The 12,269-nt window shown below is 43.6% G+C and overlaps 1 protein-coding gene across 1 annotated transcript; it reads right to left on the bottom strand.

The window, feature by feature from the left end:
• Window positions 1-1,280: 1,280 nt before the first annotated feature.
• LOC115384896 (scavenger receptor cysteine-rich type 1 protein M130-like) lies at window positions 1,281-8,139 on the bottom strand (the record flags this gene model as incomplete). Its single annotated transcript, XM_030087068.1, has 6 exons — window positions 1,281-1,327; window positions 2,302-2,343; window positions 2,471-2,761; window positions 2,837-3,151; window positions 7,325-7,335; window positions 8,048-8,139. Coding segments are annotated over 6 exons (798 nt in total), but the record flags the coding sequence as incomplete, so codon positions are not given.
• Window positions 8,140-12,269: the final 4,130 nt, after the last annotated feature.

The raw sequence follows: 12,269 nt of genomic DNA on the forward strand, positions 1-12,269 counted from the left end.
GTGTGTGTGTGTGTGTGTGTGTGTGTGTGGTGTGTGTGTGTGTGTGTGGTGTGTGTGTGTGTGTGTGTGTGTGTGTGTGTGTGTGTGTGTGTGTGTGTGTGTGTGTGTGGTGTGTGTGTGTGTGTGTGTGTGTGTGTGTGTGTGTGTGGGATCAGTCGTGTGCCATAGTGTGGGTTGTAGTGGAGGCTCAGCTCTCAGGGACAAAGAAACGTCTCTCACTTCTGAAGAAGAAACCTGATTCCAGGAACCTTCTTTGGTCTCACTCAGAGAAGTAACACCACTCCACTGGAGCTTTTAAATTTTCACGGGATTTTTATTCACTCAGGATTACAGGTTATAATTCAAAATTTATAAAAAAAGAATGAAAAAAAAAACAGAAGAAATCAAAGAGACCTGATTTTGCGTTGGTTCTTACATGTCTCAAATTTCAGACATGTATTACTTGAATATAGTGAACTTAGGTGAGTGGTTTTTAGGTTTTGCTGCTCATAGTAATCTGTTTTTAGTCTAAAGTTGGTATCTGGCTGACATCAACCTCGGAGGTCTACTGTTCAGATTTCAGAAAACTTTCAAAGATCTTTTTCCTGCCAATTCAGAAAGGAAAATTGACAGCATATCACCCAAAGAGCTCCAGCGAGCACACCACCCACTGGGAAACAGGGTCTACTTTTTGCTCCGGTCCCGTGAACACGTCCTCTGAGGCTGTGCACCTGTTTCATTACCAAGGAAACCAACGGCAGCCTCAGGTCTCAAAAAAAGAGAAAGAGAGAAGGAAAAAAAACAAAAACATTGTCAAGAAAACATTTGCACACAGCACATGTGAGATCCTCACGAGTCCTTCAGGCCCAAATCAACCACTCAGGCTGAAATACAACCTGGTGAGGTTCCATACAGTTCAACACCAGCTGCAAACCACATCCTGCCTCACCTTGGTGCTGAAAAAGCTAATGAGCTGGATTACAATCACAAAAACATCTGAGCCATTAAACACAGTCAGCCAGAGCTAATATATGATTAAATGAGCATCCATGATATGACTTAAAACCATAAATGAAAAAGTGTAAAAAGGGAGCTTAGAAAAGGACATCCACTGTGGTCCAGTATTCGGCAAAACAACACTCTTTTTTTCACCACAGTTCACAAAAGGAAAAGGAACCTTGTTCCACTGTCTGTAGGAACGTGATCAGATTCATCATTTCTGGAAAAAGCTCATAAAAACCATCTGGTCTTCACAGCAGGAAGGTTCAGAGAACCGACTTCATCCCTCCACTGCACTCCGCTCAGCGTCCGCCCGGTCTGCCGGTCTGCTGGTCTGCCCCCTGCTGGCCTGCAGAGACATGACGACACAGGAGTGAGGGGAGTCTGGCTCCACCCAGAGCTCCAGAGCATCAGCAGAGAGGAGAACAGTACCTTACAGTACAGCCACAGCGCCCCCTGCAGCAGCAGCAGAGACAGCGGCACCACCACCCATCTGACGATCACAGCTGTTGGATCTGAACACACAGAGAGCAATCAATCAATTTCAATCAATCAATTTATTTTTGTATAGCCCAGTATCACAACAACAGTTGCCTCAGAGGGCTTCAAGATGTTACATTGGTCGGTAAAAGTAAAACAGTGAATAAGCATAATGTTAATATGTCAATATTTACAGTAACGAGACAGAACGAAGCAACCACCGCCTTCGACCCTCACATCCAATCAATCAGCGTCTGTCTGAGGACTGCTGGGAGTGAGACCATCAGAGTCCTCCATCTGGGCTCCCTCTTGGTCTGGATCAGGTCTGGGTGGCGCTACAGAGCCCAAACCCCTCCAGACATGTCTGTCCCTTCCATCTTCCTCCAGCTCTGCTGGCTGGACTCCAAGTCTCTCCCAGACCAAAGCAGAGAGTCCTGGACCCCCTCGGGGCCTCCTCCCAGTGGGACCTCCTGCTGGACCTCTAAAGGGGGGAAAACCCACACATGTTCTCTGAAGGGTGGAGTAAAGGAGGAGTCAGCTTCTTCTTACCGAACACAGACAGAGACAGCAGGCGGCTCTCTGAGGAGAAGTTGTGTCCAAAAACATGGAGGTGATAAACACAGCTGTAGTTTCCCCGGTGGGCGGGCTCTGCGGCAGGAAACAGGAAGTGTGCAGAGTGATTGACGGCCGGCTGGGTGGAGCTGTAGGAGGTGTTGGAGGAGGTGAAGGTGAGCTGGAAGGAGCCTCCTGGGTACTGTGGCTGGGTGGAGCAGCTGATGGTGAAGGTGGAGCCCCAGACCACCTGGAGCCCCTGCTGCTGGGCCTCAGAGACCCCGAGCATGGAGGAGGAGGAGGACACGGAGAGGACTGGATGGAGCAGCAGGTCTGGAACACACACACACACACACACACACACACACACACACACACACACACACACACACACACAGGTCATTGACAGAACTTTAACTCTGACTGTGGTGAGTGAGGAACACACCACTGATGAACTTACCTGAGCAGATGAGATTACTGCTGGAGTGATATTCAGAGAAAAATGAACACTTCATGAAATCAGATCCAGACTGAAAGCAGCCGTCCCAGATTCTCATTGTAAGTGTGGAGTTGACTGAACGTGTCATATCTGCAGACACGGCAGAGCCGCAGTGAAGATGTGAACAAAAAACAGCTGCTTCCTCCAACGACCACCGATAGATATATACTGGTCTCCAAACTCCAGAGCTTCTGATCTGCAGAGAACCTGCACAGCGACTGTTTTCTCCCACCAACCTGGTTTCAGGAAACCCTGAATGAAGAGAAGAGAGAGAGGATGGAGTGAAAGTGAAGAAAAGAGCAGTGGAAGCTGCAGCTCCTCTTCTACCTGAGCAGGTGAGTCCAGCAGCTTTACCAGGTGAGCAGCTGCTTCTAGCTGAGCCTGAGCTTCTACAGTCCAGCAGAGCAGACTCATGGCCTCCACACTGGAACTCTGGGCTCCACCTGGGAGTCTGCACATCTCCATAGAGCGCCCCCTGCAGGACTGAAGGAGCCCCGCAGCCCAGCTCCCGACACACCACCTGTGCATCCTGCAGGTCCAGGTCTGCTTCACACACTGAGGACCAGGTCTGGTCAGACGGGTTAGTCTTCACCTGCAGTCTACCTGAACAAGTACTGGATCCATTCAGCAGCCGCACCCCGTCTGAACACCAGGGATGGGGAGGAATGCAGTACATGTGACACAGTTACGTTAATAGGATACAAAAGCAGTGTAACTGTAATCCTTTACCATACATAAAACATTTGTAATCTCATTACAGGTATATCTGATAAAAACATGGATTACTGAGTGGGATTACATTTGAAAATCAGATTAAATATTCCAGACATGTGAGCTGTCCAGACTTTACAGCACAAACCATGACACTACCATAGAGATATGAAGAGCAGTGATGGGAGGAGCCGCATTAAAATAAACCTTGTTACTATTTTTGGTCAGAAGTAATCTAACTACTAACTTTTCCCAGCGTTACACCGTTACCATGACTGATGATGAAATTCTGTGTTTCCGTTCCTATAATTCACCCTTTCAGCTGGTTCTTCCTCGTCCACAGTCCAGTGGAGTTTGTTTAGAGAAAGAAGGAACCTGATTGGTCCAAAGTGCGTCACGTGACGTGACAGAGATACAGCCACAGAGAGCCCTGATCATTCACAGGCTTTTAAACTCAATGGAGGTTCAGACCTCTACTCACAAATATCCATGTCAGGAGCTGTGGAAATGCGATCTACAGAGACAAATCAGATTTTATGGTGTCTTAAATTATCACACAATAGCATTTGAATCATTTAGATTAATGGAGTTCTTCCTGTTTGTAGTTTAGTCTGTCAAGTGACCATTTATTTCATGAACCAGATGTTCAGTTTTATAATAAATAATTGATCAAGCATCTTAAAGTTCCATTCAGAGGGATCTAGATTCTTTGAAGGATTTAAACAATTTTTTTTCTTGCGAAAGTAACACAGGAGTGATTTTGCCTGGTAATTAAAGAATATTATACGGCCTGGTCACAATCTTCCTGTGAAATGTATTGTGTGTGTTGTTATTGTCTTCTAATGTGGTGTAGGCTAGTGTTTTGAATGCATTTGAGAGTGTGTTTGGACAGCCAATAGCTTTACTGAAACAACAACATGCATTTATTTCTGCATGGTTTCATTGATCATCTTCGCCAAGACGATTTGATGTAAGGTTTTTGTGTGGAAAAAGGGCGTTATATCTGGTCAAAACAAGATTGTTTGAATTTTAGGAGCTTCATTTTCAAAGGAAATCAGAAATATATTGAAATACTGTGATGTTTTTTGATAATGGATGAGATTACCTTTATTTTGCAGGTTGTTTCGTGCAAATTCGAGCTGTGGGGGCCGAGCTGTGTTCCGCGAAGCTGGAGGCTCAACTCGTTATATATTTCTCTATTTCAGCTGATTTTTGACTTAATGGAGACTTATTTTTTTAAATAAGCACAATATAAGCCAAGGCCATGTCTAAAATATATCTATTATTGGTATTGGTTCAGTTTCTGACCAAAAATAGCATCAGCAAATAGCTATCCTATGAAGTTACAAAGGCTGAAACTAATATAGTATCTCGATGTCCAGAATTTCCGGTAGTGTCCGTACCCCTATCCAGTCCTCATTCCTACTATGTATTTGGCCTTGAGCTGAATGTTCTATTTTATATACCTGGGTAGCCACTATTTGAATGATGATATGTTGTGGATATAGTGCACACAATTAATATTACAACAGTTGCAAATGGGATCTGTTGTTTGCAATTGTAGTGTCCGTACCCATGTTAGTGTCCATACCCTCGCATTTTGTTATTCCACTTAGAAGTTGAAATTCTTGATATTATTGGAACATGTGAGCATGTTGAAAAGGGGGATTATCTACAACTCTCAAGACAACACATTTGCCTAAAAGTACATCTTTTACCCACAGAAAACTAACGCAGAGAATCGAAGCAAGGACTTGAAATTTCCAAAATTCCTCTTTTTGAATAAATCGTATAATGCTACGGGAAAATTCTCATTTGGTAAAGTTGGTAATGGTACTTGCCAGATAATTTAACAATTTCAGTGACTTTATGTTATTTCACTGCACTACCAGTTAGAGGTCGGGACCGATTCATACGGATTGGCCGATTCATCGGCCCGATAGGACGTTTTACAAACTCTGAGTGTCAAGATTTCAGAAATAATGCGTTGTTGTTGTTCATTTGATACAAATCAGTTAAGAAACATAAATTACCAGCAATGCAGCAAATGTGGCAAATTGTTGTGCAGGACATTTATATTAAGTTTGTCGAAGATCATTTATTTTTCCACATATTTCATCACATTTGCACGTTATAGAGTCTTTTGTGGTCATTTGATAGGAAATAAAGCAGAGTTCTGTTCATAATTTTACTAAATTAAACAAACAACTGAGTTATTAGTTGCTCGTGATGCTCTTCATCTGTTTTAAGCTGTTATGCGTATCCAAGTTCATGCTAATGTAGAGGTCCAGAGCCCCATTTACCTCGACAATCCTTTAAACTGTCACCATTTACGGAAGTTACCCCCAAATAAGATTACTGGGATGATTTTTTTGCATCTGATGCTCGGAAAAATTGTAGTAAGGTGAAAATATAAAAATTGGCACAGTTTGTTGAGGCCTGGAATTTTTAGTCTGCTGTCCACCTGGAGTCACGGTGATTGTTGACCAGGCCGTATAGCTTAGGACTTTAGTGAAGGAGTTACTGGTAACTATAACTGCTTTTAAAAGTAACCCTCCCCAACACTGATGAAGAGTGGACTGCTTGGTCCGGACTGCATTTGAACTGACTGTTCTTCCTCGTGGCCACCAGGGGGCGCAGCAAACCAAAGCAAGCCCAGCAGTGACTGTATGAAGAGCAGCTGCTTCCAGCTGATCGCTCCTGGACAGTCAACTGTATGGAGCACAGCTCTCCTTCAGGGACTGCTTCCGGACGCTTGTCCACACTGACCACAGCAACAACCGCTGCTGGGAGCAACTGAGGCTGAGCACAGAGCTCAGCAGGTAATCACATTACTCAGAGGATTCTGTGTTTGTGGAGAGTGAGAGTTGTCAGAACACTGAGTGGATGACACACTGTGTTTGTCCTTGTCTTTATTTCTGTTTACTGGTCTCAAACTAATGTAAACTACTCTGATACATAACTTTGTCTTCACTGTTTCAGTAGTTAGAGGAAGTTACTGACTACATTTTATACAGGTAACTTGTAACTGTACCGGATTACATTTTTAACATAACCCTCCAAACCCTGCTGAACACAGAACAGAACATCAGTGGGAAACAGTAGAACCTCAGATGAATCAGGAAAACCTCAGGGGAAAAATAGAACCTCAGAGGAAACAGCAGAAGCTCGAAGTAACATTCAAAACTGAGAGGAAAGAGTAGAAACTCATACAAGACGATAGAAACTCAGAGTTATTGATAGAAACTCAGGAAACAGTAGAACTCAGCTCAGCTCCAGCAGTTGAGGTATTTCATTCCTCAGATCTTGGAGGTTCTGAGTTTTTTTTTCTGACATGATTTTGTTGGAGACCAATCAGCTGATCTCTGGTTTGAGGAACAAACTGAAGCAGCAGAGAAGCAGCAGGAAATTAATCTGCTGTTAAACCAGGAAGGAAAGATTCATTTTTTAAAGTCAGCAAAACATACCTGAGCAGGTGAGTTTCAGGGTGAGAAACGATCTCCCTGATTCCACACAGTTCCACAGATCAGATCCAGATTGAACACAGTCTGAGTGGATTATCCACATAGATTGATATGACAGAGAAGTTGGTTGTACAGAAACAGCAGAGCCACAGTTCAGATGTTCACAGATGAGAGCTGCTGTCTTCAGGGTGAAGCCATCGTCCATCACAGGTTTCTGTTCACCAAGAACTTTCAGCTCCAGACTTCCTGCACAGCGACTGGCTCTTCCCACCAACCTGAACTCATCCCCCCCTGAACCCAGAGCAGAGAGAGAAGAGAGAGAGGATGGAGTGAGAGTGAAGAGAAGAGCAGTGGAAGCTGCAGCTCCTCTTCTACCTGAGCAGGTGAGTCCAGCAGCTTTACCAGGTGAGCAGCTGCTTCTAGCTGAGCCTGAGCTTCTGCAGTCCAGCAGAGCAGACTCATGGCCTCCACACAGGAACTCTGGGCTCCACCTGGGAGTCTGCACGTCTCCATAGAGCGCCCCCTGCAGGACTGAAGGAGCCCCGCAGCCCAGCTCCCGACACACCACCTGTGCATCCTGCAGGTCCAGGTCTGCTTCACACACTGAGGACCAGGTCTGGTCAGACGGGTTAGTCTTCACCTGCAGTCTGCCTGAACAGCCACTGGATCCATTCAGCAGCCGCACCCCGTCTGAACACAGGACAGGAGGTCACTGCAGCCACAGCATCAGAAAACACTGTTCCTACAACCAGAAACACTGTAGCTACACTCTCACAGGACAGAAGACAGGATCACAACACAAAACATGTTTTTTCACAACAGTTTTACCTTGACAGTGAAACTGAAAAAAACTGAGATGGAAACATTATTTTGCGTGCATGTGCACACACACACACACACACACACTTTCATCTGTCCTCTTGTTGTTTTGTGTCTATTCTTTATTTCACTCCTGCTGAGTCTTTATTTGATTCTCCTTTTGATAAATGAATCTGTTTTTTTAACTTAACTCCACAGAAACATGACAGCCTGTGTGTCTGAGCTGCTGGTTCATGTGAACAGATAAAAAATAAAAACCTTGAATCTTTCCTGACTGATCCATCCTGATGTCATGTTAGAAGCTTTCTGTCTGAACTCACCATGTGGAGAACATGCAGTTAATGAAACCTCACTGGTCTTACCTGAGCACCTGAGATTAATGGAAGAGGAAGAATAAGAGGACCTGAAGCAATTCTTCAAATCTGACAGAGGCTCTGAACATCCAGGGTAGACCCTCCACACAGCTCTGCCTGATGACTCAGATGTTGTATTGATGGAAACAACAGAGCCACAGTCCAGACGTTCACAGACTGCAGTTAATAACTTCAGGTTCCAGCGATAGTCGTCCACTGGTCTCCATTCTCCGAGGTGTTTCAGCTCCAGTCCACCTGAACAGCCAGAGCTTCCTCCCACCAACCTGACCTCACCATCAGCCTCTGAGCAAAGAGCACAAAGTCAGCAAGAACAAAGATTCTCTCTCTGTCTTCATCTCTGAGGACTGGTCTTTCCCAGCTGGACGGTTTTCTGTCTTCCAGATGGACTTCCTGAGGGGAGACAGAGACAGAGTTCAGGACTCATCAGGTTTCAGTGATTCTCACTTCCCATCATGCAGCTTGAGTTCAGAGTCGACATTCCAGTGAAATATGTTTGATCTGAAGATGAGCTGAAAGTAAGAAGAGTCCAGCTCAGCTCAGGAGCATCCAGACTGGGCCAGCAGAGGTCAAAGGTCGAGAATTAGATTATTTCTAAAAGCAAATCTAACAAAGTGAGTCTGACCTGAAGTCTTAAAGTGTGGGACAGAAAACTCCACATTTCAGTTTGGAATTGACACCGAGGCTCCGTTTTCACCACTTGTCAAGAGGAAACTCATCGCTGTTGAAACGTTGTTGTGTAAACGGGACCAGAGAAACTCAATCTGGGAATACGTCTGAAAACCAGACGTGGTTAGCTCTCAGGCAGGTTTTGGAGTCGCAGCAGGTTCATTTTGTGCTGGTTTTGGGGTTTTTCTCAGGACTGGGATGGTATTGACATGACGATCAGCTGTCTGTCTCTGCTAACTGGTAAATTCCCAAAAGAGATGAAAATGGCTGGAGTCATTCCACCAGTGTTGTTTTCATTAACGATGACGACAACGAAAATATTTCGTCAACGCCCCTTTTTTCTGTGACTAAAACGAGACGTGACGAGCTAAAATATCTCTTTAAAGACGGAAATGTGACGAGACGTATCTGTTGTTTTCGTTAACGAGACGAGACGAGACGAAAATGTCAGTAATTGGACTTTCAAAATAAATTAAAACAAATGCGATTCCCCCAGCTTTTTCACACAGATCGGCAGCTTTATTCTGAAAATATCAGCAGTCCACGAGCTGCTTCCTGTTTGACCAGCCTGCGCTGCATGCACTGATGTCCTGCCAAACCGGCGCACTCGAGCGCGTGGAGCAACTTTCGCCGGGGCTCGGCGGGAGGAAAAGACGCAGTGATTTATGGATGTATTTTAATCAGAATCCAGCAGAAAAGAAAACAGAACGCCTGGTAGTGGAGACGGAGGATCTGATCCAACTATTTGACTGCTTGTTCTTACTGTGAAAGTGCAATAGGAGCCACTATTGATTAGTGAAGATTTTTTTTCCCCAAGTACCTAATAAATCTTACTTCTTCTTTTTTTTCTTTTTTGAAAAATAATTCAGGTGTTGTCTTATTTTGAAGAAACGTATTTTCACTTTTGTTTAAAATTTGTATAGAGAAAATCCAGGTAAGGAATACTTACAAAGTTTATGAAACTCAAGTTATGTTTGTCATTTCAGTTTTGAAGACTTCCACGTGTTTCAAACCATCAAGTGTACCCAAGGAATTCATTTACTTTATTTCAGTATTTTTAATGCTAGTATTTTCCTAATAACCATCTTAGTATTGGTTTTATCGCTCCTCCAAAAGAATAACAGGCAGTTACTCTTACCAGTTCAAATCAGTAACATAGAAACAGAACAGACCAGTTCAGTTTTAATAAAAGATCTCAGTCTTGATATCAGTATGGACATTATAAAAACAGCTTGAAAGTATCAGCAAAATCCTATTAGTCCTCTCATTCTGTCTGGCAGAGCTCATATAAGCACTGCATTGAGTTTGCAAAGTGTCAAACAGTCCAGTTTATTATTTGATATTCAAAGGCATCAATGTGTTCTGTTGTTTTTGTGCCATTTAAGTATATTTTATTATGTTTGTTTGGCTTACAATTTTCTTTGTCTTTTTCCTTTTAAGGCTTTTTTATGACTAAAATTGGACTAAAACCCGTTTGGTTTTCGTCGACTAAAACTAGACTAAAACTATTAAGTGTAAAAATGACTACAACTAATGAGGCTTTCGTCCAAAAGACTAAGACTAAAACTAAATCAAAATAGGCTGCCAAAAACAACACTGCATTCCACTGAGCAGAACTGGAGACACCAGATCAATAATTACAGGCCCGTTTCTTTACCTCCAGTTTTCCAGAACCACAGAAAAAGTTTTCACTGGATGAATCTACTGACAAACACAAGCTGCTGTGTGAAAGTCACCATGGATCCAGATCACAGAGATCCACATCACTGCATGAACAGAGTCCATGGAGAGAACCAGCAGCTCCACACACACAAAGAATGAAGCCGTTCCAGAGTTCACTGATCTGAAAAAAGCATTGGACTCAATAAATCATGAAATACTCATCAATAAACTGGAGTCCTGCTGTCAGGGGCGTGGCTTCACACTGGAGGAAAAGTTACTGAAGCAACAGACAACAGTTTGTCACAATGGGAGAGTTTCAGTCTTCATGCTTGGACATTGGTTGTGGTGTCCACCAGGGGTCAGTATTGGGAGAAAACTCTTTATTCCAGACATGACAGTTTTCAGATCTTGTGGAGTGAGGAGTGATCAGAGTGATTGGTCCTGTGGAGTGAGGAGTGATCAGAGTGACTGATCCTGTGGAGTGAGGGGTGATCAGAGTGATTGGTCCTGTGGAGTGAGGAGTGATCAGGGTGACTGATCCTGTGGAGTGAGGGGTGATCAGAGTGATTGGTCCTGTGGAGTGAGGAGTGATCAGAGTGACTGATCCTGTGGAGTGAGGGGTGATCAGAGTGATTGGTCCTGTGAAGTGAGGAGTGATCAGAGTGACTGATCCTGTGGAGTGAGGGGTGATCAGAGTGTTTTATCCTGTGGAGTGAGGAGTGATCAGAGTGATTGATCCTGTGGAGTGAGGGGTGATCAGAGTGTTTTATCCTGTGGAGTGAGGAGTGATCAGAGTGATTGATCCTGTGGAGTGAGGAGTGATCAGAGTGATTGATCCTATGGAGTGATCAGTGACTGATCCTGTGGAGTGAGGAGTGATCAGAGTGACTGATCCTGTGGAGTGAGGAGTGATCAGAGTGAGTGATCCTGTGGAGTGAGGAGTGATCAGAGTGATTGATCCTATGGAGTGATCAGAGTGATTGATCCTGTGGTGTGAGGAGTGATCAGAGTGATTAATCCTGTGGAGTGAGGAGTGATCAGAGTGACTGATCCTGTGGAGTGAGGAGTGATCAGAGTGATTGATCCTGTGGAGCGAGGAGTTATTAGAGTGATTGATCCTGTGGAGTGATCAGAGTGATTGATCCTGTGGAGTGAGAAGTGATCAGAGTGATTGATCCTATGGAGTGAGTGATCAGAGTGACTGATCCTGTGGAGTGAGGAGTGATCAGAGTGATTGATCCTGTGGAGCGAGGAGTGATCAGAGTGATTGATCCTGTGGAGTGATCAGAGTGATTGATCCTGTGGAGTGAGAAGTGATCAGAGTGACTGATCCTGTGGAGTGAGGGGTGATCAGAGTGATTGATCCTGTGGAGTGTGGAGTGATCAGAGTGACTGATCCTTTGGTGAAAACTAGGGATGTCCGATACCACTTTTTTTTCAGACCGATACCGAGTACGAGTACTTCATCTTCAGTACTCACCGATACCGATACTTGCATACCGATACTTTATATCCATAAAATTTAAAATAATGCAATGACAGATTATTTTTGAAAATGAATTTTATTTCTAACAAAAAGGCAGCCCAGCCACTATGTTTAAGTCCAAAATAATAGTCTGAAAAGTAAAACAACTCTGAGTTTACACTTATTTAAAAGAAATTAAGTGCAAGATAAAACAATTTCTCTGAATTTTAAGTTTTTTTAAATGAACTGAATTACAAGACGTAAACAAACAACTCTAAGTTATCCACTTTTTAAAATGAACTGATTTTAACGGTTTTTAAATGAAATTAAGTGCAAGACAAAACAGTTTTCTCTGAGTTTTACACTTTACATAATAAGGTTTTTAAATGTACTAATTTGAATGATTTTTTTTTATGAACTAAAGTCAAAGATAGAACAACCCCTGAGTTTAAAGAGCTGCCGGTGTTCTCTGTGCTGCTCTCGGATCTCTGCTCTTCAGTTTCTCGGTCTTCTGTAGGGTTTGCCGTAGAGTTGCTGCCGGAGTTTTCTTTTTTCCAGCACAACAGCGTCAGACTCTCGTCCACAAGCTTCGCCCTGAG

The sequence above is a fragment of the Salarias fasciatus genome, unplaced genomic scaffold (genome assembly GCF_902148845.1).
Source record: "Salarias fasciatus unplaced genomic scaffold, fSalaFa1.1, whole genome shotgun sequence".
Lineage (NCBI taxonomy): Eukaryota > Metazoa > Chordata > Actinopteri > Blenniiformes > Blenniidae > Salarias > Salarias fasciatus.